The sequence below is a fragment of the Melanostigma gelatinosum genome (genome assembly GCF_949748355.1).
Source record: "Melanostigma gelatinosum genome assembly, chromosome: 2".
NCBI lineage: Eukaryota > Metazoa > Chordata > Actinopteri > Perciformes > Zoarcidae > Melanostigma > Melanostigma gelatinosum.
Genome location: NC_136635.1, coordinates 13,724,219 through 13,751,970, shown reverse-complemented (window position 1 = coordinate 13,751,970; position 27,752 = coordinate 13,724,219). Strand labels below are relative to the sequence as shown.

The 27,752-nt window shown below is 40.4% G+C and overlaps 2 protein-coding genes across 2 annotated transcripts; one reads left to right on the top strand and one right to left on the bottom strand.

Annotated features, from left to right (window-relative positions):
* The first annotated feature begins 1,036 nt into the window (after window positions 1-1,036).
* Window positions 1,037-21,343, top strand: adam10a (ADAM metallopeptidase domain 10a). The gene is made up of 16 exons (XM_079285402.1): window positions 1,037-1,239; window positions 5,427-5,577; window positions 10,009-10,127; window positions 11,143-11,301; window positions 12,105-12,205; window positions 12,706-12,867; window positions 13,103-13,195; window positions 13,356-13,539; window positions 16,363-16,526; window positions 16,658-16,841; window positions 16,931-17,081; window positions 17,202-17,385; window positions 17,504-17,615; window positions 17,887-18,107; window positions 18,243-18,369; window positions 18,582-21,343. The coding sequence occupies exons 1-16, from the start codon at window positions 1,188-1,190 to the stop codon at window positions 18,686-18,688; spliced, it is 2,271 nt and encodes a 756-aa protein (XP_079141528.1). The 5' UTR covers window positions 1,037-1,187; the 3' UTR covers window positions 18,689-21,343.
* A 658-nt stretch (window positions 21,344-22,001) lies between these two features.
* lipca (lipase, hepatic a) lies at window positions 22,002-27,752 on the bottom strand (the record flags this gene model as incomplete). Its single annotated transcript, XM_079286287.1, is given in 10 exon segments — window positions 22,002-22,116; window positions 23,192-23,355; window positions 23,357-23,411; window positions 23,827-23,917; window positions 25,148-25,381; window positions 25,507-25,624; window positions 25,847-26,026; window positions 26,335-26,490; window positions 26,493-26,512; window positions 27,671-27,752. Coding segments are annotated over 10 exon segments (1,215 nt in total).

Genomic DNA, 27,752 nt, shown 5'->3' with positions numbered 1-27,752 from the left:
ATTTGAATGTAGTTTCATTTTGAAATACAGAATTTGCTTCCAAGTATCGGCCAATATTTGAATGCAGGCCTTAAGGGCACCAGTCACAAACGTGGACATAAAACACCTGACCTGCTGTGGGTGCAGAAAGACAGTACAACAGTACCAAGTGCTTGAGAGAACCATCACCACATATTATACCTTAAGATTCCACAATGTCAAAGCACATACTTAAACATAACCATTATTACCTGCAAGCCAGTCATACTACATCATTCTAGTTGTTTTTACTGAAAATCTATTGAGATGGAAACATTTAACAACTGCAGTGTCTCAGCTTAGCACATGATGACAACAGAGATATCTGTAAAAGTATTTTGTTCAAAGACTAAATTGGATAAGCGGAAAAGACTTAAAGTAACTTTGTGGCTAACAAAGGAAACCAAACCAGGAAGTCAACACTCAGTGTTTTTGAACACATTTGTGATTCCCCCCCAAGCAGGATGTCATTATGAAGTCACTTTTTTCGTTTTTGAACATTTTGGTACCATTGTTTTTGTTATTTAATAATTTACTATAAGTCCCCATACAGATTTGAACTGTGCATCAGTTGTATTATTGCACTATATGTGTGTTGACTGTGTAGTAATTGTGAGCTTTCATAAAGAATGACCCTTAATGGTGGAAAAAAATACCACTGTGCACATGCATTTTTTTAAATTTAGTTGCCATTTCTTGATGATCATTCATTTTCTATTTCCTCATAAGCAGGACTTTTTCCTCCTTAAAGCCTCACCACTAGTATCAAAAGCCCTCCAAAAACACTTGGTGAACCCGGAAGTCATGATTTGCGGATGTAAACAACAGACTGATCAATGTAAAAAAAGTGCCTAAACATCAGTTTGGTGCATGTTTTCAGGCTGGTGTCAAACTGAATGATAGTTTAGACGTGATCTACAGTTGTTTTTAGATTCCCTCGACCTATGACCACAGTTATACACGAACGGCTGTGTCTACGATATCTTGGCAACACACGCCGGAAAGGAGGATGTCGGTCTATCCGTCTGACGTCCCGATGTTTGTGATGTGATCTCGCTAACGAGGAAGGGCGACTATACCTTTAAGTGAAAGAAAGCGAAACAAGGAGCAATCAGCGGTGTCGGTGTGTCGCTTTAGCTAGTTTACTGGGCGTTCAGGGGGATTTCGATATGATATGTGTTAAACTGATTCTCCTTTTTTGCTGCCTACGAGACATCACAGGTAAGTGTTCCATTGATTCACGCGGAAAGGAAAGTGTTCAGTGGTCGTCAGTGGAGCTAGCGCTAATCGGATCAGGCACTTGTACTCCGGGCTATCTAACTCGCTAGCTAGCTGGCTAACGTTAATGGCAAATGGCTGTATGTAACTGCTAACTGCTGTTTACTCGTTATAGAGTGCGTTCCCAGGCCAGGTTAACCACCACGCCCGTTACGTTTAACAGTAGCATAGGGGGAGAACTCTCACAGTAAAGCAGCCTGTTTATTGACAGTTCCTGTGGGGGGTAAACTAACATGACAGTGCTAACGTCTACGAACAGTTCAAATGGCGAGGAAATAATAGCACACTCTTAAGTTACTGACATGTTTACTGGCTTTAGAATCATTTAAAAACAACTAATGCTAGTTTACCATTAAGTTTAGCTGCGCTGGAAAATATATACAAGTTGCCAGTACGTTAGTCTGAGCTGGTCCCTTGCTTATAATGATTAACGTTGCATCTAACAAGCAACTCAGTAAACTAGCTAGCTCTATTAATTTCACTATTGACATTTAATGACCAAAACTGAGAGTTTACGTTAGTTGGTCCACGGGTGTTCAAATTAGCTTGATATAATGTTGTTGTTCTTACCAGGGATGAGTAACAAACTGTGGGGTTGGGGTTCTTAAGGCATTCTCGAAGGACTACAGTATCATACTATTTCATCAGTGTCCCAAATCATCTCTTTGAGGACTGTTTTATCTACAAAAGCTTGTTGTAATTTCAGTAGTTAGTCAGTAACCTGAGGGTTAGTGTCTCTCAAAACATCAAAAGGAACACATTAAACTTACATGTTAACTTTGTATTCTAGGAAAATGCTGTTTCTATTGTTGGAGCATTTGTACTTAAACTCCAAATGTTGTGGACTGGAGCACACATTACAAAGAATATAATTCTTTGACTTGTGTTTACAAAAGCCTAAATTCATAGCGTGTATCAGATATGGTTCATGGTGCTTATCTTTTTCTCTGGTCATATACATTAACTGTGTGTGTTTTAAAACCTTTACTATATGATAGAGGGCCACAACATAATTTTTACATTCTGACTGGTATATTCGCAATTATAGCAAGTTCTTCTGCAGCAGTGCTAGTTGAAGTATGTAATTTAGGTAAGAAAGCCTTCCCTTTTCTCCTTTTTGTTTCATCATACATCCTTCCATTCGTTGACCAAACAGAAATCATGGGGCCAAGTAGATGAAAACAATGAGAGAAACATTATGCTCAAGGGATAAGGAAAGGTGGGACAAAAGATATCCTGATCCAAACCTAAATTGCTGCAAATAGCTGGCCATTTGCTTCATGCTGGTAAAAAACATACTGCCCTAAAATGTATGAAATATGACAGACATGATGGGAATTCTGTGTGGTTAAATGTAGATTGTGAAATTTTCTGAGGAAGTCAGTGTTTCAGATAAACCAGGTTGTCTCACTTTTGACACAGCTGCTGTTACTTGCTTACAGTGAGGGTACGTAGCAGAGAATAATTTCTGGAGTCATTAAGTGTTGGCTTTTGTAATGACAAATCTTGTTCAGAGTTGATGCCTGCAGGTTACAAACAACCCTCTTGCTGTTATTTTACCAGTACTTGATGATACACAAGTTGAGGAGATGGAGATATTTGAGTTGCCCTGAGCTATGGGGTCTCTGATGTGTCGTGTTAGCCTGCCTGCCATCACCCAGCATGCATGTTAATGTGCGGCTCAGGTCAGTTGTGATGCATGCTGTTAGCACCTCCTCTGTTCCTGTCAGCAGTTTCCTCTCTGTCAAGAATTGCTCTTGAGGCTCTTGAGGCTGAAACAGATTACACTGACATCACGATGACATAGCCGTTACAGTGAAAGTGACTGCCAGTTGTTTTCTCAGCTTTTGTTGCTGTCAGCTATTACCTCTTATTGAGGTAATCTATTTAGGCCCAAAATGAAATAAGATTGTTCCTTCAAGTCATCATGCAGTGTATTGTTTTCAGAACAGTAATAACAAAAGGTGCCTAAGAAAGAGGGGTGAGTGTCACAGAAATCAATTCAAACGGGATTAATTTAACAACACTTTAAAGCAATGAAATAGATTGCAACTAAACAGATTAAATATAATTTACCATATATATATATATATATATATATATATATATATATATATATATATATATATATATATATATATATATATATATATATATATATATATATATATATATATATATATAATGTCATCTTGTTAGAAACAATTGCCAAATTAAATGCATTTAAATGTCAAATGATTAAGTATTTTTCAAAATGTATATTTTTTAGTTATGTTGCAATTGTAAATGATAAAATATAAATTCATAAAATAATGACATTATTACAGAAAGAAACGACAACCTCATCTCACTTATCCCTCTAATCCTATAAGATAGATCTGTCTGACCGTCTGTTCATAAATCACCCTTGTGCTGTCACATTATTACATATTAATGGAGTTGTCACGTCCTACTGAGAAGGCAGATCTGGGCAATCTGAGCTGGCAGTGTTTGTTTTTGTACATAGTCAACATATTTCCTGATTAATTACAGCGTCGTTCTCTCACCCCACAACCCCTCTTGTTGGTTTCCAGGCTGCTTGTTGGTTCAGTCTCATTGGCTGTCTTTATTTTCGTTGTTGAAAAATTGCTAGAAATGATGGTTGGAATATTTTCATGCTGCATTCATGGACAAGTTGCTGCTAGCCCGTTACAGCCACTCCCTGCTCGGGGAGGTGTGACTCGCACTACATGGAAGCCCGACTGTAATGAACAAAATAGTGTTTAAATACAGGCAGTGTGGTGCACCATATCCCTTTTGGCCTGAGGGAGTCTCTTAATAATGTGTATTTTTCTTTCACTACAAAAGCTTGAGCTCAGCTTTCCGTACCAGCATGTTAACCTCTTCTACTCCTTGCGTACGCTGGCGGTGTCGGCCGACTATATTCTCTGTCAGAGGCTGTAGCAGACTTATATACTCTTGTGGATTCAATGAGCTCAATATGGTGATGTTAATCACTTTTTGCTTCCATCATAAAGATCAATGCCTAAACAAAACAAAATGTTTATTCCAGATTGAGAAAAACATCACACCCAGTGCTGAGTTGCATCTCAAATTCATCTTTAGGCTTTAGATGATAGATATGACACCACCTCTATGAGCATACACTGCAGATCTGCTATCTCCCCCTAATGAGGCCTAGTCCCCCTTAAAAAAGACAAAAATGGTCAATGAAGAGGTTAAATAGAGCTAATAGAGCATTTATGACCCAAAACATGAGTCTGATAGTTAGTAGCCTTAGGAATGTAGATTAGCATTTAAATAGCCTGCAGCCAGTTCAGTCCCTGTTCTCGCACAATGACATTACAGTCGTACTGAAACAGAACCTCAGTCACCTGATGTGCATCATGTGCTCCTCATTTGCACTTTAAACTGACTCTCTTTGTCTTTGTGCAAAGAACAAAGAAATGGTCAGTATGAAAGCTGGCAGGATTACCTCTCTGGGGTCACATCAATAAGCTGAATAAGCCTGTTAAGCACGTCTGGTGACTGACAGCTCCAACGATAGCCGGCCACTATGATACAGAATCATCCCTGTTTTACCAACCCCCTTTCGCATGAAAGACACGGTGACAAGGCACAGGTAAATAATACGATTAATGATGGCTGAATTACATTTAACTGCTTCAGCTTCAGGGTCCTGATATTGAACATGCTGGCTCCCTGTCATGGTTCACAGGGAAACTCAAATAGAACAGAATCACGTGAGCCTGTGTGCTCAAAAGAGATTTGCAATTGTGGATCTTTTTGCAGACGTTCCCGTGATGTTGTGGTTGCATAATTCCAATCCAAGTGCTGATTGCGTGTCTGATGAACAAAATGCGTTAGCGCTGTTTTGTTAGTCCATTAGTTATAAACAAGATTCACCAAAAAATATCAAAACAGGAAGTGATTATTTTAAGATTTTCTTTCATTTGTTTTGTGAAAACAAACGCGTTGCAAGCTCCAATATCTGTCTACTGTGTCAGTCAAATTCTATATAAGGTGGATGAATACTCAGACTAATTACAGTAAAATAATCAAGCAAAAATGTTACTCTTGCAGCAAATGTTTGTTGTGAAACGTTGATGAGCTTCTGAACTCTCTTTCAGGTCAGTTTGGGAACCCCTTGGACAAATATATTCGCCATTATGAGGGTTTATCATATGACACAGAAGTCCTGCACAACAGTCACCAGAGAGCCAAGAGGGCGCTCTCTCCTCAAGACAAGACTGTGCACCTGGACTTCCATGCACACGGAAGGTCAGTTAAATTACAAGCACACACACACGCACACACACACACTGTCTTCCTCACATATTCATGCTCCCCTTCTATCTTCAACTTAACCTCATACATATGCTGCTTTATTTTGTGGGAGAATTTTGTTGAATGGACTTACAAATACAAGTGTTTTACTCAAGAACATTTAGAAGAACAATATTAAGTACCTTTCATTTAATACAAATAATAATAATTTCATGTCTTTTCTTTTTGACATTTATCTCATAATTTTTACCTTGACCTGTGCTGGGCGTGGCTTATTATGTTTACTTACCGTGCCATCATATTATATATCTTCATTTGTAATAAAACTTGTAAGGCAATGCTTTCAAATGTGTAATGGAAATGTTTGTTCAGTTCCCCCAGTGCCATTACATGTGACATGTCATGTTATATATGACGTCAGAAACATTCCGTTGTGCCGCTGGCCCTGTGTTAACCTACATATGACTTAAAAAAAACAGGAATTTGGTTACACCTTATTATACCTTATTGAACCATCTGGTCATTGAAAGACAAAATAAACGTCAACATAATACTGAGCAGTTGCATCAAAACTGAAAACCAGATCTTTAAAGTCCCCATGTGGAGAAAGCACCTGCTGTTTTCTTTAAATTAGACAAAACATGCGTGAGAGTTCAATTAACCCTGTTTGAGGGATCATCATTGATCTCGTGTTGATGGCTTTTGTACCAGGTATGAAAGATACCCGTCTCTGTGGTGCAGGCTTCTCTCAGGCTACCTGTGGCCACATTGTGGTTATTTATTTAAATCTGTGAAAGAAACAAGACGAACCACATTATTGCAAGCTGTCGTCAAATTCTGTTTTAAATGACATGTAATTGGAGATGAGCCACTTTCAATGCCAAGTAGTCCCAGTAGAGTGGTGCCATCCCTGTGTTGGAAACAGATTATTGTAGGCAATAACACTGTTGAAATGTTCTCAGATTTGTATCAGCTGAGTTCTTATCACTTGGTACAAAGTGACAGCGGTGTGTGTGTGTGTGTGTGTGTGTGTGTGTGTGTGTGTGTGTGTGTGTGTGTGTGTGTGTGTGTGTGTGTGTGTGTGTGTGTGTGTGTGTGTGTGTGTGTGTGTGTGTGTGTGTGTGTGTGTGTGTGTGTGTGTGTGTGTGTGTGTGTGTGTGAGTGAAGCATCTGGAAATGAATGGCGTCCAGTAGGACAAGAATATGAAGAAGTTATAGTTTAATATGTTCACTGTGACCTAGCTGATGTCTTTGTGAGACTCTTTCCATCTGTCCCTTTCTATCGCACTCTCATCTGTCTGCTTTCCCTTTTTTTAATATTGTTATATTAATAATTAACCTCAGCAGCACTGTTTTTTTCAGCAAGCTCCCCCTGCGGTCCTCTTTACCAAGCCAGGTTTGTTGTGGGTTATCAAGGCCCCGTCGAAGCGATCCCTTTCCTGTGTTCTTGTGCTCTTTCCTGTCTTTGCTGGCCCGGGAGAAACAGCTGGTGCTGCCTGTATCGGTGAGGTAGCCACAGCGTAATCCTGTCGTGTCAAAAGAGGACATGAACACTGTTTCGTAGAGGGAGTTGAATTGGAGCTGGTTTGCAGTGTGATGCAGTTTCAGAAGCTTGGCTGACTGGACCTGCAGTATATTTATGTGCTCTGAACAAACTCTCATGGATGCTTTATCATTTCAATATAGTGTACTCCACCCGGGTTTACTGAACAGGAAAAGACTAGATGATGAGAGATTTATGAGCAGGTAATAGTCCCTCTGGCTTGACATTCATGACAAATATTTTGAATATTTATTGATGTCCACAAGGAAGGAAACAAGGTTTAGCGTCACATTACTGGCTCCAGTTATAAATGGTCCAGTTATCTGCAGCACAATAGCATAGACCCTTGCACAAGCTTAAGCAAGCCGATATCAAAGTCTTGAAACAAATATCACCTGTATGATGCTTATGGTATTACATTTGTATTGTTTTATAATGTCGCAGAGAGATTTTGATGTAACTCTGGTGTTAAGGCTGTCGTTTGTTGTGTTGACTGACATCATATATTGCACATTTGCATTTGTGTTTTCCATGATGGTGATAAAGTTGGCTTTAAGAGCCAGTGGTGATAAAGCAAGTATCTCAATGTATTCATCACGTTTAGCAGTGCGTGTGCAGCATGTGCAAACACGGACACACACCCTCCCCTCAGGGAAAACCCAAGGCAGGACTGTGTGGCACTATAGAGGGTTGCTGTAACAAGAGAAGTGCTTTCTTGTGTATGCCCGCTCATATTTGTAGCTGGATCAGGTGATGGAACAAGGCAGGGCAGATTGCTGTCTCTTTACCAAGAGAGGTGCCAAACAAGTAGTATTGGCTATAACACAATGCTGGGGGAAGTAACACAGTTCAGTTTAGTGTCCAGTGTCCAGGACAAATATTCCTGGAAAGCTTCCAGGAATATTTGTGATTTGTGAAATTCATTTTCCCCTCAAGATATTAATGATTTGCAATAAGAGAAGCTCAGTAGTGTTTGGAGGCCCAGGCTCACGTAGCAGGCTACGCAATACCCTTAATGATTCTGAAGTTAAATTATCATTCGCACAGGGAGTAATCACACATTTAACTTCTTATCTGCTCTCTAATTGTAATCATAGTTCATAGCTATTCAGACCGAGCCAATTCAAATCAGGGTAAACTTGTGTGCTTACTTTAGTGGTGAAAGTTCAGTGATTGTGTAGTTAACGGACCAAAAGCACCAACATGGATGTATAGTTATACGTTGTGAGGTGTAGTTGATTGTTAATGGATAAAATACAGTTTTAAATGTATGTATATTAGCCTCTTTGTAGGCACGCCATCACTGTAGACATGGCTTGACGGCACTCCATTTCTTTCGGCCGGCCTGCTTTCTGAGCAAAGTGTATGACTGTCAGATGCTTGAGTCAGTATGTTCAGCATTTGGGATATGTCTGAATAATTTGTCAGTCAGCTGCTTCTGTGTGATGAGTAGCACTGGCTTCATCCACCCCCTTTCCTCTTCCTGTCTGTTGCAACCATGGTTATTTGTCTGCAGGTCTTTCATGTCTGGAACATGATGCTGTGATTTCCTCTTGTTTTCTTTTTCAGTTTGTAAAACCATTAACCGTTTGGGGTCCTTTTTAACTGTTCAGTGATTTCTTTGTGCATCATTGTTTTCCCTGAAATTGTGTCTTATGCATAAATAGGTTTTGTATTCCCTCTGATCCATAGAGAGAGGCTGGGCTGCATTATGATTTAGTATTATGTATTGTGTAGTAGCTTGCTGTGATTATGACCATAGCCATGGGATGATGTGGCTCTGGCTGATGGTATGCTATTGTGATTGTGGTGTGCTTTGGCTGTTATGATTGTGGCTGTGATACTTTCATTTATGAGTGTTGTTACACTAGCTACAATAGCCATATCCACAGCACAGCTTTACCCACCATAGCCAGGCAAAGCCGCTGCAGCTGTTCTCCCAGCCAGAGGCTGTCCAGAGAACCAGTGCGATGCTAACTGAGGTTGGCCTGCAAAAATCGTCATTTCTGCAGCTTTCTTAAACCAGACATGGGGCTTCAAACTAAATGTTTATTTGTTTTGTGCTAATGTAGGATCCAGTGTTATTGGAGATGGACTTATACAATACATAAATGATTTAAAAACAGAGGCAGTGACTGCACTCGTTTGATTCCTTAAAGATGTAAACCTGTCTGCCAATGCTAATCACGGGTTATATGTGGCTAATTACCTGCCTATGAAAGGACAGGCGATTTAAAAAAAAAAAAAAATGATTAGACGGTCAACAGTTAATCTACATTTTCCCTATAATGTTTTTTTGTCTTTTTGCAAAATGGAAGAAAGTAAAAAGGGTAGAATCCATAAAGGGCTCAGTATGAGGTAGCAATGTGAACATCATTTGAGTCATTTTTGAGAAGCTCCCAGCTTGAGACCAATCCTTGTGATTACTTGTGAGAGTGCTGATGAAGAATGTGCCTCTGAAATGCTCCCTACATTGCCTCAGGGTTCTGGGAAGCTCGTGGCTCATGTGCACCTCATGTGATGCTTTTTTTCTTTGACATCATGGTTTTATGTTCACGAGAGGATTATTTAAAAAAATGCACAAATGTCCATGTGCTTTCCTCATGACAGAACTCTTCTTCTAACTCAGTGAGCAACAACCAGCACAGCAACATTGTGAAGCTCAGTAGAAAATGTGTAAATGATGCTGCTTTTTCTGCTCAATTCTGTGTATTCCATCACATCTTTCCAGAGTGTGTCATCCTCTGTACTTTGGTATAAACAGTACCAGGGTTGAGGGTGTGTATCGTGTGACCCCACATGTCAGTGTGTCAAAGTACAACTTTGCATTTGGTTTTTAATTGCTATGCCAGTTACACGTTTTCTCCTGTTCTTCTCTTCAGACATTTTAACTTGCGGATGAAGAGAGATACAACTCTATTCTCTCCAGATCTCATCATTGAGGTATCGGGGGAGGAGACACCCATTGATACATCTCATATTTACAGTGGGGAGATCTTTGGTAAGTCCAGCTGTTTTCACACACCACATCCTTGGCAGAAGCACAGTTTCTTCAATGCAAATGTTTCAAAAGTTGCTTTTATTTTCAATTCAATTGAAAGCCTGTACCATCGTTTTCATTGTATTATCCCTATATTATCCCTTATATTCCCTTTAGTGACTTGAGTTTGATGTCCAACATTTTACCTGAGCATAATTGAATAGTGTATGAGTGAAAAGCTTAGAGGTTGTTATCACATCACAAAACCACACACACAGGACGTGCTTTTACCTTTCATCCAGTTCCTCCTTCCGCTCTTAATCCCCTCCCGTCCTGGACGTCTTCCTGCTGCCCGTCTCCAGCCGAGTTCAAATGAACAAGAGAGAAAACAAGTCTGTTCGTCCTGTTGTGATGAGTGTTTGTGAAACAAAGAGAAAGGGTACCAAGAAACAGAGAGAGTTATACTTCTCTTATTCAGGAAGGCGCCCTCACAATAAGCATCCTTATCAGCTAAGAAATAGCTTGAGTTTGAAGATATAGCTGTGGGAATCTACACATTTCGTTTTTGACCACACGTTGAGATTTCACGTGAGATGTTTCACGAATGCTGGCGATCAGAATGCGGCAGCTTGAGCGGCATCATCCTGCTTTGTATCGTTTGAATTGTTCCAACATTTGGGAATGCTACAGATTCTAATTAACCACACAAATTGCCGATACACTTTCTGCACCATTCCCTTTATTTATCACAAAAGTTGTGCCAGTTCAGTCATTAAATGTCACTGTAACCACAGACATTCTTTAAAATGCAAACAATGCAAGAGTTGTCATACTCCATGCAAATACCTCTTGTCTTTTTTGTCAAATTGTATGCTGACCAGATATCTTTTCTTAAACTGCTTGAGTATTTCGATCAGTTCCATTGTGTATTGGATATATATACGGTAGACGTATATTACTTAGATCGTCAAGCTTCTTTACAGACACAGACTGTTTTGTCTGCCTCTGCTCATCCTCATCCTCTTTTGTGCTTCAGGTGAAAAGGGAACACTGACCCATGGCTCTGTGGTGGACGGGCGCTTTGAGGGCTTCATTAAAACTCACCAAGGAACATACTACGTGGAACCCTCCGAGAGGTACCTAAAGAACCAGAACGTGCCATTCCACTCCGTCATCTATCACGAGGACGACATCAGTAAGTATTTGACATTGCACTCGCGTTACTGAAAGACACGATGTGGTCGAGAGGTACTTCATGTCCAGAGAATATTGTGACTTCCTTGCCTTTAGATATGTTACAGCACAAGTTTAACAGGAGTATTTTTTTTGTGTAGGAATGTGTTTGCTGAAGATTTTTAAATGCAGTATTCGAGCATGGCACTGCAGAAATACATCCATTGCTATTGTCCGACTACAACCAACTGATAACTGCTCAGGAGGCTGCAGCTGATAGGACACTGCCAGTCAACTTTGAAAATGTCTGGAAGTAACAAGTAGATTTCAGACAGACACGGTGTGGTTGGAGAACAAAATGCACTTATCGTGCTCTTTTTTTTACTTTCAGTATGTCATATTTTCACATTCGATCAACCATGCTGTAGTGGGGCACGGACTCGTATGTTGTAGAAGTGTGTCTTGTTTCTATGAAAACAGAAAAATGCATTAATTTAGTACACGGTGTGCATTCTAGATAGAAACACATCGGCGATTGTGATTGTGAAAATACTGTGAGAATTCCCGAAGCAGTCTATTAGTGTTATATAATAGCGTTGTTTGGCATCAGAACTGCTTCAACCAAAAAACTGGAAATTCTATTCACTGTACACAGACGTTGTTTGAAGCCCCGTTTTTAAATTTTTTTTTTTAAATGCAGCTATTCTTAACACCCAACTCAACTTGATTCACCTTCGCCAGCCCACCACACGTGGTTCGAAAGAGATCCGTGATGGCAGTGTAAGCCCTTCACAACCATCCTCTTATATCCTCCCTATCTGCCAGATTATCCTCATAAGTATGGCTCAGAGGGCGGCTGCGCTGACCACTCGGTGTTGGAGAGGATGAGGAACTACCAGGCAACTGCAGTAGAAGACCCAGTGAAAGTAAGTGCCAGCATCACAACAAAGCCCCTCCCCCTTCCTTCCGGCTCATAATTAATCTTACAGATGAGCAAGGCTCGTGGGATTAAAAATATCTTATCTCACATACAAACTACCTTACACCCACAGTATGGGCATGTGTGTATATTTTAGCACAGGTGTACACACTTTCAATCCTAACAGCTGATTATGTTTGAAATGTTAAAGCCTTGCAAACATATTTCAATACTTTTTTATTGCTGTGTAATGTTTTGAGCACCAGGCTGTTTCTCAGGCTTCCTCGGCCTGGTGCTCAAAACGTTACACATCACTCCAACAGGAGCTACTTGGTGTGCAAATCTACCTCTTCTAATTCTGCAAGATATTTATTTGATCCAACACTCTTCCTATCAGACACTGGATATGCGTGTCTTTCTTATTCTTTCTTTTTCAACTTTTTAAATATGTGTCCCCGCTATGTCTTCCTTCCGTTTTGATCCCGTTGTTGTTGTTTTTTGGTACAGGATGTGAACAGCGTGTCGAGGGAGGAGGAGAGCACCCATGGTCCTGTTATTCTGAGGAGAAAGAGGGCAGCGGCGAAAGAGAAAAACACTTGCCAGCTCTTCATCCAAACTGACCACCTCTTCTTCAAATACTATGTCACAAGAGAGGCTGTCATTGCCCAGGTATGCACACAGTGTGTACACATGACTTAAGTCTGGAGGCTCTTTGGCTGGCACCTGTAAACTCAATCGCATGTCTGTGAAATCAAATGATCACTTAAAAGACATGTTTGAAGAAATGGCAGCCCTGGGAATGTGACAAAGCGTAGTGTCTTCAGTGCAGCAAACATAACATAGCGAGCTATCATATGTTGCTTTTTTGGCTTCCTACAAATCGAATTGATCACTTTCTCCACAGATATCCAGCCACGTAAAGGCTATTGACTCCATTTACCAAGCCACTGACTTCCTGGGCCTTCGAAACATCAGCTTCATGGTTAAAAGGATCAGGGTGAGTTGAATCTCCGTACCGCTGCAGATTCAGTTTATATAACAACTGGCCTGAAGGGAATCAAGCTGCTAATATGAGTGGCTTTGCAGGTTCTGTAAGTTTTGGGGTCTCTCTCCTCCCTCGCTCCTCTTGTGTAATTGTTCAACTCTCCTATTTTCAGATAAACACCACCACTTCTGTAACAGACACAACCAATCCTTTTCGCTTTTCCAACATCGGAGTGGAGAAGTTTTTGGAGCTTAACTCTGAGCAGAACCACGATGACTACTGCCTCGCCTATGTCTTCTCTGACAGGGACTTTGATGATGGGGTGCTTGGCTTGGCTTGGGTTGGGGCTCCTTCAGGTTGGTACGCACACACACACACACACACACAATCCTGGTAATTACTTCCTGTGTTGCTGAGAGACATTTAAGATGGATGGATGCTTTCTAACACAGCGACTTACTCCAGGTCATCCAGTTGAACAGCATTCTTCCAATTTGCTCTGATCTTTTGCTGGATACATTTTTCATCTATTATTTTGTTAAATTGAGATGAGTTTGGATGTGGATTTTATCCCCAAAATGAAGGCAAGTCCCCACAGTGTGACATGTGATTCATCATTTGTTTTTCCCACTAGGTTTGTGCAATATCTTAAAGAATTTTAAAAACTCACCGAAGTTGTCTTGTTTCGTCTTTCTACTTTTCTAGAGGTATGAAGGATAGTTATGGCCATCTTAGACCCCATTGGTTATCAGTCGGACGACAACTTAGCCTCTGAGGGTAGTTGCCCATAATTCTGTGGCCAGCTGGTATACAAATAACCGATATCTGGGCCAAGGCTTCCTCTACCATGCTCCGGTCATTGTTTATGGTCCGATTAGCAACTTGAGACGCAAGAATGGAGTTTGAGTTAAGAGACGACGTCTACAACCTGGTTGTTTCACAAGTTGCTCGTTTACACAGCATGTTAATGCAGATGAATAACTGATTCCAAAATCCTGTCCTGTTGCCTCCAGATTTTGCTTTCATATGCATATATCTGTTCATAAAGATTACACTCCTGGTGGCTTCTCCTTCCTATTTCTTTGAATACGTTTAGATACCACCATCTCAACTTGAAGAATACAGCAACAAACACAGACAATCAATACGGGCAAATTGGCACTGCTGTTAGCTGAAAGAATCGATTGAGGATCAGAGATGGAGAGTACAATGGGCTGCAGTGAGCTGTGGGGGGGATCATTTGAACACAGGGAGGCTAAAATGAACGGCCATCAGGGATGCTGGACGAGCACAACTAAAGTCTGTCTTATTTGGTGTGAGCAGCTGTTTTGTTGCTTCAGTGGAGGAGCTGCACACGCACACACACACACACGTGCGGTAAACATATAATGTGCAGCCTTACTTGTGTACACTTACACATAATGGACACATTGTGTTTATTGCTTTAAGTGCTTTGGTCTCTCGTCTTTGTTTCTGTGCGGTTAGGAGCTGAAGTTGCCTCTTTATGTCTGGGTTTATGGATTATGGGAAGAACGACTGCAATGCCGACATGCTTACTGTTAATTGTGACTGCAAGTGATTTTCATTGTTTTTTTCGAGATGGTCTTTTTTTGGGGCATTTTTATTTTTGATAATTAATAAAAAGTACAGAAATAGCATCAGATTCATCACATATCTGATTCATTTTGTCACAAATATGTCTATATATATATATATATATATATATATATATATATATTCTAAATAAATGACTCAAAAAATAGAAACGTAAAAACAAAAGATTATTCAAACAATTATTCAACATAGAGATGCATGCAGCCATTTCAAACCCCCTCCTGACAAAATGAAACCAACCCTTTACCAAAGCCCCCCTCAAACAATATCCGTCCTAAATATTAGAACTGTGATAATTAAGGAAATGAATATCATCCACAGCACTGACAAAAACAAAGACACCAAGTCTTAGTCTTCGTTCTTTTTTTTTATTCTCCCTTCCTTGTATTATTATTTTTATAGTGACATTAAGAACTCTTCCACTACCACCCGTCTGTCGGCGTATTCTGTCTCATATATTTTGTATGAAAGCTTCAATTGTGTCATTTATTTTGCTTCAATGATCAATTCTTTCTCAGTTGGTGTGTTTAGATAAAATATATCTATATTTTTCACAACATGTATCTTACTTCCCTTCATTACATATCTTTTTATGTCCATTTATACATGTGCATGCTCAGTTATGTTTATCGTGGTACTTTGGTAACTGTGTGGATAGTACAGTAGATCATCGTACATGTTGAATCAAGATGCCTTGAGGTAATGCATTGGGCAGTTATAAACAGGCATAGCAGGTTCTGACTTTTACTTTTTAAGTCATTGGTGTAGTGACTTGAGTTACTTTTCACTTCTTTGGATTATATTTTGGTCGTTTATGGATGTGGCTATCCAGTGTTGTAGGTGTACAACCTCTACATGAATAGTTATGTTTCACTTGATTAAAGGTTGTCTAGTTATTTCAGAATGTCTATTTGAAATATGTTGATGTAACTAACACAAATGATGGCCAAAACAAGGAAATGAATACCTCATGAGTAAAAAATATAATGCTAATAATGCCATAAGAGTGCCAATTTAAAATCTATGTTCTCTGTTGATCTGTGGCATATGCCATGATCTTCTAGTGGTTCCTCTTCCTCATTGTGTGTGTGTTTGTGTCTGTGTGCTTGTGTGTGCGCATACTTGTGTTGGTGTTAAATGTGCTATTGTACCTGGCTGCAGGATTCAAATGATCACCTAACTCTTACCTAGCTCACTGCAACAGCCATGTTGTTAATGGAGGCCGATTGAGCCCATTTGATGATTGTGTAACATTATTCTGCAACAGTGAATTTACCCAATTTTTATGTTAAAATGCAAATAACATTCTCCATGAAATCTTGTCAAGTATTTAAACAGTATCATAATTCATTCTGCTCTCGTATGTTTTTATTATTATGTTGTCAGGTTGTCTGTCCCTTCTTCTGTTCGTATGTGCCAATTTCTTCAAATTTGGTGGTCAAAAAAATTCATACGCTAATTATGAAAATCTTACACAAATGTCATACGGATGTAAACTTCAACTTGACCGGTTGGTGGAGGCATGCAACCACGAGGCGGTAATTCTCGTTCTTCTCTTTCCACAGGAAGCTCTGGGGGCATCTGTGAGAAGAGCAAACTGTACTCTGATGGGAAGAGAAAGTCTCTGAACACTGGTATCATCACTGTGCAGAACTACGCCTCCCATGTCCCTCCCAAGGTGTCCCACATTACTTTTGCTCATGAGGTTGGGCACAACTTTGGCTCTCCTGTAAGTACCATGATTTAAAACACTGGCCTTCACTCATACACTTCTTTCTTTTTTCAAGATGTGCAACATATTATATGCATCTCTGTCTTAAGTCTCTGCCCTCTGTCCTTTACTTGCCTACTGTTTTACAGCATGACTCTGGGATCGAATGCACCCCTGGAGAGTCTAAGTTGCAGGACAAAAAGGAGCGGGGCAACTACATCATGTACGCAAGAGCCACATCAGGGGACAAGCTCAACAACAACAAGTTCTCCACCTGCAGCATCCGCAATATTAGCGCCGTTCTGACGAAGAAGAGAAATGACTGTTTTGTTGGTAAATTCTCTCTTACAAACATAACCGTTTCTTTGCCGAGTGTGTGCGAGAGAGATTCTGTCTTCATGCTGTTGTGTCTGTGTGTACAGAGTCTGGCCAGCCTATCTGTGGTAATGGACTAGTGGAAGATGGAGAAGAGTGCGACTGCGGCTACAGTGATCAGTGTAAAGACCCTTGCTGCTATAACGCCAATGAAGGGGAGGGCAAAAAGTGCAAGCTCCAACCTAACAAAATCTGCAGGTCAGATGTGATCAGCATGCTTTCGTTCAGTCCTGTAATTTGGGAAAGAATCATTGAGCACAAATATTGCTGTTAATAGCATTTGTTGGACTGCATATATTCTTAACTCTTGTTCTGCAGCCCCAGCCAAGGCCCATGTTGCACACGAGAGTGTACTTACAAGAGCACGAATGACGAATGCAGACTGGAGTCGGAGTGCGCCCAAGAGGGCACGTGTAATGGAGCTACTGCTCAATGTCCTACCTCAGAACCAAAGGCAAACTTCACCTCTTGCCATGCCGAAACACAAGTCTGCCTCAATGGGGTATGTTAGTATTGATGAACCTCCTTCTTTTTGTGTCTGGAATGAGCAGTTTGTAAGCTTGTATTTAAAGTAAACTTTTTGAAAGCTTTTTTTTTTCCTGCATACTTGTTTGGAACAGGTATGCTCTGGATCCATTTGTGAGAAGTATGGTCTGGAGGTATGCACCTGTGCCAGCGAAGAGGGCAAGGATGAGGCAGCCGAGCTGTGCCACGTGTGCTGCATGGAGAAAAGTGAGTGACGGGTTGCAAAACAGTTCATGGATCAAAAATACTCAATCAAGCTCGAATGACGTGATGACATCAATGACAATAGTTGTGTCATCTTCAGGCTAAAGAACCGAGTTATTGTCAGGATCCAAAACCTGTCTCTCTCTCCTCTCCTCTCCTCCTCTCTCCTCTCCTCTCCTCTCCTCTCCTCTCCTCTCCTCTCCTCTCCTCTCCTCTCCTCTCCTCTCCTCTCCTCTCCTCTCCTCTCCTCTCCTCTCTCTTTCTCTGCCCTCAGTGAATCCCAACACCTGCAGCAGTACAGGCTCAGAGAAATTGGCCCAGTTCTTCAACAAGAAGACCACAACGCTGCAGCCCGGCTCGCCCTGCAATGACTTTAAGGGCTACTGTGATGTGTTCATGAGGTGTCGTCTGGTGGACGCCGACGGGCCTCTGGCAAGGCTGAAGAAAGCCATCTTCAATGCAGAGCTCTATGAAAATATTGCAGAGTGGATAGTGGTGAGTGTGCCCCACGACACAGCAAGTGCAACAAAGACCCGTCAACACAACGACGCAAATGCATTTAGAAACTATTTCTATGATGTTTCTCTCCTGTATTTAGATATCCTTTCATGTATATTATCTGTTATCCAGGCTCACTGGTGGGCAGTGCTGTTGATGGGCATTGCTCTCATTATGCTCATGGCTGGCTTCATCAAAATCTGCAGCGTCCACACCCCCAGCAGCAACCCCAAACTGCCCCCGCCAAAGGCACTGCCTGGTACAGTACATCATATGTGTTTATATTTACATGTATGTTCACATGCACCCACTTTAGATACATGGATGAGTGCAGCTTACATGGTGTTGCTATGTTTATTGCCTCGTCTTCTGCTGTGGGAACCTTTCTGATGGTGTAAAAAAGGAGCAGCAATAATTTCCAGGTTTCATTGTCCTCTTTCTGACCCTCACCGAGATGTTTATGTCCTGTAGGTACACTGAGAAGGAAAAGGCAGCAACAGGCAAACCAACAGGCACAGGGCCAGCGCCACCAACGTCAGCACAGAGAGAACTATCAAATGGGACAGATGAGACGCTGAGACGCCGGTCTGCTCTTTGCCTTGTTTCTTCCTTGTGCCTATAATATGAGCACTTCAGTCCAAAGAGTTACCTTTACCACCTATTGCAAAATTCAAAGAATTTGCAACTGGATCGATTTCACTGGACAAAGCCCAAAGTGTTTTGTTGGGCCTAGCAAACTCACTCAGCTTTTATAGGAAATAAATAATACCTTTTTCCAAGGAAAGACAGGAGGAGAAATTCACTGATCTCTGTTATGTGGTCTTAATATTTGAATGCTTTTTTGTTTTTGTTTTTTTAACCAGAATGGAGGAAAGAGAGGCAGCTTTGTACTAGAGTCGCCCTCCACTGTCCTTCCTCTGTGTCACCTTTTCCTTTCCCTGTTCTTCCTCTCTGCCAAGTGCTGCCACCATCAGCACGAGGGCAGGACTGCAAGTCACATCGGTATTTACTTCCACCGAAAAGAGCATTGAGATATTAGTTGGAAGAAAACTCTTCTTTTTTTGTTTGCCAATGTAATTAGATTATTAATCAAAGCACCATCAAAAGCTTTTCATTTCTAAAGCATATATATAAATATTCCTTCAGTGTGCAATTGTACAGGTGTTTCAGTAGTTTTCTTTTTCTGTTTCAAATGAAATGGATTTTCTTAAAGTTATTATTTACTGTTTTAATTCACTTTCTCAGGATTAATACAACAGCAAACAAGTGTATTGAGTGGAAAAGATGACTGCATGCGTATTTCAGGGTAGAGTCCCTCCTGGCTGAAGCCTGTACAGAAGGGTCACGCTGTGGGATGTAGAGGACAGCTTCTATGGAAATAATTTAGATAAATACGTTTATTAAAAATGATCGTGTCTTCTAATATGAGATGGATTCTGGATGTGTATATGTATGAAATGGTTTCGCAGCTGCGTTTACATAAAGACGTAGTCTTTGTACTACTGAGTATGTCTTTATTGCAACCAAAACAGAGAATGTGTTCAAACTTAACTCTGAGGACAACAAAGCCTGCGTATGTGAGAAGTTATTACAGAAAAGAACGGTGCCATTGTCCTGCTCGTTGTGTTCTGTCCACTTTTTGAATTTCAGACACTCGCTGTTGTGGAAGAAATGACAAATTCTGTTAAAACCACTCAAGAGCAGTTGGATCCTCTCAGCCTCTGTATCCAGATGAGGAACCGTTCTGGTTTAAATGTGATTTAGCGTTTATTGATTCCACTTGCAGTTCACATTACTTGTATATGTGGAGGAATTGAATCAATTGAGGAAAACTAGAGCTTCTAATTTTATTGTTGCTTTGTTGCTGCTGTTGGCGAACAATCACTATTTGTCAGCCATCCACCGCTGTTCTGTCCTTTTTTTTCCTAGTGATCGGGATTGTCTCAAAGAACTTTGTTTCCCTTGTTACAACCTCTTGGTTTGTGTTATTGCATTTAAACGTGCCTACTCCGAGAAGTTTACTGAAGTTGGTGTACTAGTGTCAGCGCTCTTTACCAAGGCTGAAACCAAGCGTGAGCTGCTTGACAGTGATCATCGGAAATGTAAGCAACGATCGATGGATATAAATTTATTGTCACATGAACACATGAACATGAAACACATGAAAATCAAATGTTACAAAAACAAATTTTCATATTATACTCAGTAATTTGTTTCAGATTTTTTTAGATAATTATTATTTACTTTGTATAATATTTTAATATTCCCCAGCTCTAATTTGGCTTAACTTGAGTTTTCAGTCGTCTCCTACTTGGGTCAACGTCAGTGACGGATGGATGAGAGGGCCGAATACTACCAGTTACTCACAGACAATAACAATATGTATATCTATAGTTTCTTAAAATGACTTTAGGAGGGAACAACTTGGTGGAACAAAGACGGACTTATTTCTTTTGTTTACCTTTGCAAATGTGTTGTATGGAGCACAGCTGCCGCTCAGCATTGTGTTCTTTGCAAGATGTAAGGATGTTGCGTTATTGATCGGATAGATTCTATGCAGAGTATCACAGCTCAACAGCAAACAAGTTCGCCACTTCACAGAGAAATGCCTTCAATGTTTTCTCCTAAATGGGCACATGGAATATTCTGTTTTCATAACAAACTAGTTACTTATGTCTGCAGCAAAGTGTCTGAACGGACAAAAATGCAATCCTCTGTTGCTTCTTCTGCTGATTTAGTTTGTCTTTCTGGTGCTACTGGTAGTGCTTTTTCTTGGGTCGGAGCTTAAACAATGTTTTTTATTATCTTTGGCAAATTTTAAAGCTTTGCGCGTGTGTGTGAGAGAGTGTGAGTGAGAGCTTCTTTGCTGAATCATCCCTATCCATTTTATTGACATGGTAAGATGTGGACAATACTGGGTGTTGGGGTATAATACTCTGGGATTTGTTTCTGTTCCACGTGTGTCGCTATGATGTTGAGAAAATGTGCACTGAAGTGTAAATGGTGTAAACGAATAATCCAAAATGTTATAGATTCAATACTACTGTCTGATTTTAATGTCTCCTGTGTCTTATACAGTGTCTTTGCTGGTCTTTTTGTTTTTATTTACATTTGTTGGTCAGTTTCCCGTTCTGCTTACTTTGAAAATTTTACTTAATTTGCAAAGTTATTGTGCAAAAACATAATTTCTTTTGAATGACTTGAAATGCATTAATAAACCAGAGTTGATCAAATGTTTGTTTTCCCTGTTTTGCATAATTGCCAAAGGTAGTATTATGATTGATTAACAGGTTACAGTACTTTGTTTAAGTCATGTCTCATTACACCATCAAAGTCAGGCACTCGGGGCAGCGATGACATGCGAGACATTACCGAATGGTCTGACATGAGCTTGTGTTCACTTCATCGCTGTGTTCAAACCTGCTTCTCAGTTTACAGATGTAGAAAAGAAAGGGTGTATATTTATTGCTCTGATTTAACACCTGTATTTATATGATGGTATTGATCAAGACTAACATAACATTAAATAATGAGATTAATAATTTGACATCCAACACATAGAAAAAAATGCATATACATCCTTTGTAATTAACGTCATCAAAAGGTCATTGAACGTCCTTCTGTGTTCGCTGTCTGTTTAATATTTGAATTGGCAATCTTTCAACTCTTCATACCCTTGAAAGACATTTGTATGTCGGCAAAAATGTAAATATGGGCTGGTTCCTAAAAGTACTCAATACTTATCTTATTAATAATTTAACACATCTTTCAGACAATCAATCGTTTATAATTTACTCCTTAAATCTGCATAGCCTCACTTTGGGGAGTGTACAGAATTGTGAACTGCCATTCCATCCATTAGAGAGGTTCAGCCCACACAAGTCTTTTAGTCTAGTTGTGCTTTCTTCGGTGCCGTCTTGGTGCTTCATCTTGACAGCGCACAAACACTTCATCTTGCGACACTTCAACATGCTGTCCATCGTTTGTCATGGCACAGAAAGACGTCCTACAAAATGGAAACAACGCAGTTGACACGGTGTTGTTAAACAGAAAGTATTTGAACAATGAAGTGGAGCAGTGAGTGTGCGAAACAATCCACTAGGTGGCATTAAAAGTCTGAAGGTGTAAATGTAGATGTTTTTTTCTAGCTGTCAAGAGTGGGACACTGCAACATGTGATGGTATCTGCAAAAAAGTACATTTAATCTTTATTGAATGGGTTTATCTGTAATGTATGTAATTCGTCTGATTAATAACGCAGCACAGTTTACTCAAATAGTACATATGTGACAGATACCTTATATAATATATGCATTTGATAGTAATACTCAAGTAGTAATCATCTAATACGAATGAGTACAGTGCATTTGCTCATCTACTGTTCTTAAGTACAGTTTTGATGTACTATTTCCATTTTATGGTACTCCACGACATCTCATAGTAGTATTCTAGGCCTTTTTCATTCACTGCATTAATATGACAGCTAGATGGTTTGCAGAGTACGATTTCCCATACAAAAAGTATCAGCTTCTAAAATATGATACACAATCATCTTAAACAGCCTCCTCTTGAATATACTTACTAACTGTAAAAGCATGTTTGAAAGGCTGGTTGTAATGTTGCTTATATTCGGTGTCTGTAGTATTTATAAGTCACATGACTAATTGGCGGATTGTATAAAAATAAACTAGAAACAACCTCAGATACCGCTCCGAATCGGGACGAATACAACAGAGAGATCTGTTGAATTTTGATGGAATTGTGTCCAAGCTCCCACTGGTCTGACCTTTGCTTTGGGTGCATTTTCAACTAACAAGCTGATGTATTTAACAACCAACAGTATATCAATTTGGTCAAATTAGCTCCACTTTTACCAGCTACAGCGTTAAAATCCGGCATACATCTCAGTGTAATAAAATACAATGAAAATCTGAAAGGGGCCATTCAGGGGTACTTTAACTTTTTTGAACTTGTATACTTAAACCTGTACACTTTTTTGAATGTAGTAAATGCTGTAATGAACTTTTAGTACATTAGTATTGCTGCTTTAAAACCATGCTGCCTTGTAAGGTGGAGCTGTACCTCTCCTGCGTGTCGCCTGCCTTGACGCTGATCTTGCCCACAGTCAGCAGTGGCTTCCTCTCCCGGCCGCCCCAAGGAATGACGTTCTGCATCCGGTTCCACATGTTCTTCCACAGAGCCGATCCTTCCCTGTGCAATTTGAGCAACATCAGATCCCCTAAGTCCTCTGTCCAGGGCGATCAGGAAGGTGTGGGTCTTATTCCCTGATATATTTCCTGTGCTGTCAAGAGTATAAAAAGGAAAAAACAATCAGACAGAGTTAGATTACTACAGCAGGGAACATCTTGCAACAGGCTGTCACATTTCTTTATTACAGAACAAAGTGATGGGCACCAATTACAGCAGGCCAGCACGGGATATTTCGTCTTCTTACACTGGTTTGCCTCAGGCTCTTTGATACACACAACATGAAGGATAACACAGTTGGGTAATAGTGTCTAGAGTAAATGATGCACTCCATCATCCCCATTTATAGTTCACTTTCATGCAGCAGCTCCAGTTGTTTCCATGTGTGTCAGCTGCTCCCCTTAACTTGCCCTCTTTCTTTCTAAGGTTGACTGCACAGCTGCATATTGCATGTGTCAAAGACAGAGTACACCAAGCGTATGTGAGCCTGATGGCGGTAGAGTACTCACGCAATGATTGGGACGTCGCCACTCTCCTCCTTTGTTCCAGTGAGGGAGATAGTAAGAGAGGGCTCGATCCCCTCCATCTGGTTTAAAAGGACTGCACAATATATCGCCATTTCCTCCGGGACCGAGTTCGTGCAAGGCGTACACTATAAAACGCAGATCGGCAGAGATCTTTTCCAGACGTGGTTTGTGTGCGAGTATTTGCAGAATTGCGGCAGTGTATGGTTGATTGCGTGCAGCGTAATGTCTCAGGGAGACATCGATTATTGTTTCAATGTATGTTTTAAATCTCCTTTACTTTTTACTACTGAATTTTATTTCTTACACTGTTTCTTTAATTGTTTTTAAATCTCCTTTTCTTTTGCCTTATGTTTTGATGCTTTTAATGGTTTTATGTGAAGCACTTTGAATTACCTTGTTGTTGAAATGTGCTATACAAATAAACTTGCCTTGCCTTGCCTTGCCTTAAAACGTGAGACATTGATTTTATTTTATTTTTTTAAACAACCTTGATTTGAATTTCAACAGATCATTTCCACTTAAAATATTCTCCTGTTTATTGAGAGGCTGTGGGTCTCTGACCATTATTAGTGCAGTCTGACATCTCTCAGACTGTCCTGTCACATCTCCTAAAAGCGTCTCATTATGTCTGATACTGATCTGCTCTGCGGGCCTTTTCTCTGAATAGACTCTTGTAGCCTGAAGGCAGCTCAGCTCAGAGGGATGGACAGAGCAGAGGAAGGCACATGTTACTAATTCACTTCTGAGGACGACAGATGCTTTAATGTGGCTCTCACTGTCATATTATGCGGATGTGTTTTTGATTGAGAAGCACCATAAATCCCAGAGCCGCTTGTGTTTGACTGGAGGGAATTAAACTCATCTGCCTAAGCACAGATCGAGAAACTGTCAACAAGCAAAGATGAATTGGAGCCCAAGATATTCCTTCTGAACCAGTGTTTAGAGAAAAGAAAATGTTATGATAGAGCAGAGGAAGAGGCAAACCAGTAAGCGATCAAGCAGCAGAACACACATGCACAAATACAGGGATGTAAATGGCACACATGAGTACCAGAACGTGTGATAAACCCTTTTTGTCACATTTCCAGGACCTTTCCTCCAGCCTCACATGCCTCAGGGAACTTTTTCCATTTTTAGCTTCAATAAAACGAGCACAACGTTCTTTCTCTCGAACACTTTGGTATTTTAGGGAGTATTAAACATTACAGCCTCTAGTGCCCGCTTGCAGAGCTTTAGATTTTGTGGTCCCCGGTGGACCATATTATATATTTTCTAAAGTGTTGTAGTGTGTTCTTTATCGTACCGTGGAGCCCGTACTGGGATATGTGGTCGTAAATGTTATGCAGATCACATCCAGGTTGGAAGTCTCCTCCGTTGGGGTAAAAGTCATAATGTGCCACAGCTTGCTTGATGCCCACACTGAGGCCCAAAAGTTTCTGGGTGAAGGTGTGGATGGCATCTACAAATTCAGCATCGTCAGGAGACAGTCTGTCGGTGGGAGACATGCCTTCAAACAGTGGCCCCGCTGGATCGAGACCTGAGCAGATACAATACGCAATCAAGAACCGTTCAGTTACAAAATATTATCGTGATTGTATTTGTTTTGGCCAGTGGATTTAGAAAGCACAATTATTACCCTAACCTTGTAAAAACAAAACTCACCTGTAATTCTTCCAATCTTCTCCGAACCTTCCAGATAGCTTCCAGCAAATCCAGAGACGTGAGCCCCGAGGCTGTAGCCAATCAAATGAACCGTTCGAACTGGGTGCTGGTAGTGTACCTGGTGGGGTTTATGACAGATACATTATTTACGTATGAAGACATTTGACAACTGAAATCTGCTACCTGCATGGTGCTTTAAGTTGCCTCTTTAGTAGAAATTGTACCAATTGATCACACTTAGTTATGTTAAATGGTGAAAAGGTGACATTCAGGGTGAAAACCTCTACAATGGTATTTACTCTGAAAATAAAGTGGCTTCAGCAGAGAACTTTCCCCTGAGCTGAAGTGACTGCAGCAGGTGAGCTATGTGTTTTCCAACAGTGCGAGTGCTCTGTGCAGCTGTGGGGTAGTGCGTGTGAGCCAGGGACAACCAGTCGGTTGTCACCACGTTGATGTCTATTCGATTTGTCTTCAGGGTTGTGGCTAACCTGAGCACCCAGCTCTCCATCATACCATCTATCTTAGGAAAAAAAAGACACAGTATAACTCTTAATGCTAACGGTTTCAATCTGATCCACTTCAACCAACTGCATCAGTAAAATAAAAGTAAAACATTGATGTGTAAGTTTAACATAATAGTCTCCGTAGGCATTTCACAGAGTCTCTGTGTGTTAACTTAATGTTGTGTTATTTCAGCACATCTCAGGGATTTGTAAGTAACATTTACATCTGAAACAACGCCAGCAACAAGTCCTCCATACTGGCCTGAGTTCCATGTTTTGTATGCAGTGGTTCAAGTCAGTGAAGTGGAAGAGAAGTTGACCTTACCGACCACCCGTGAGTGATGATGATGGGATTACTGCTGTTGAAGCCACAGGAGGTGAGCGTGTGCAGCTGCAGAGGATCCAGTGTGCAGTTGTCCTCACCTTCTGAAAACATCCTGAAGACTGAACTGCTGACGTACGGCTCTTTCACCCTCAGGACTATACCCTCTGCTCTCTGTCCACTGCACCTCGGAAATCAAACAGCACAACAGCCTTTTGTTTGTTCTTGGTGACTCTGCATATCAGAACATGCTGAGGTGCTGGGTGTGTTGACTTTGAGATGAATTATTACAAATAACGCATGCAAATTCACCTTATCGGGCCACTCGAGAGCAGAGGAAACGTTTTAGTGAATGCATTGATACAATAATGAGTAAACAGGGAGACACTTTCTGTTGAGGCCCATTTAGACTGCAGGCTGACTGACTAACGGCCTTTCAGAAGCACTTTGCTTTGTGTCCAGATCATGCAGACTTCTTTGGCAGATGCTCACAGATAACACTTCACAAGAAGTCCCATTAAGTGAATAAATGAATGCCTCCTCCCTTCACATGTTTAAAACCACAGCCCACAGTCCCGCACGCACTTTATAGACCCCTTTCCAAAGAAATCTATCATTACATCTCCTTTATGGTTCATCATTGATTCTTGTCCAGGATATTTATTATTCTAACATTTTAATGTTTATAATAAACCCAGGCGCCTAAACGCTCGATGATACAGTTAATCCGTACTATTTTACGTGACAATTCACCGAATCAAACGATTGAGGGAAAAATTGGGGTTATGTGAAATTTACATCGTGATTGTTTCACAATTACTAGTTGACAAACTCAACATCAAACACAATTAAATATGAAGAAATCAGGAGATAACGCTTCAGCTCGACACACAGCTCTGTGTTGTTCAGTTGATTTTAAACAGAAGATTTGATGAATTGTTTGATATCTCATGTATTTTTAATCAATTGTCTTCAAATATTACAGAAAATAGAAGACAATACACCTTGGATATTTGCGTTTGAGGTATTGGTTAGGAACATTGATTTATTTATTGTCAATTTAAACAAACCTCTGGGGAAATTTGGGAGGAAAAAGTAAGTTTTGAGGTTCAAGTAAATTTTCCAAACTGCAGTTTGGTGCAGAGTTTTCTAAAACGGTCACCAGGAGCTTGATATTGATTACATGATTTGTTGCTTATAATATATGAACCGACAGTATATTGGCTGAATGGGAGTGGTACAATTATATTTAGGGTGACCATTAATAAAGGCACCTGAGCCGATGCAACAAATGTCTTTTATCACATTTTTTGGAATCTTTTAAATACATTTTACTCACCTGCTCTGTTTCCTTTAATTTGCTCCCCTTCATTGAGATGATACATTAACAGCAAACAGCACATGATTTTGGCCACAGTCAT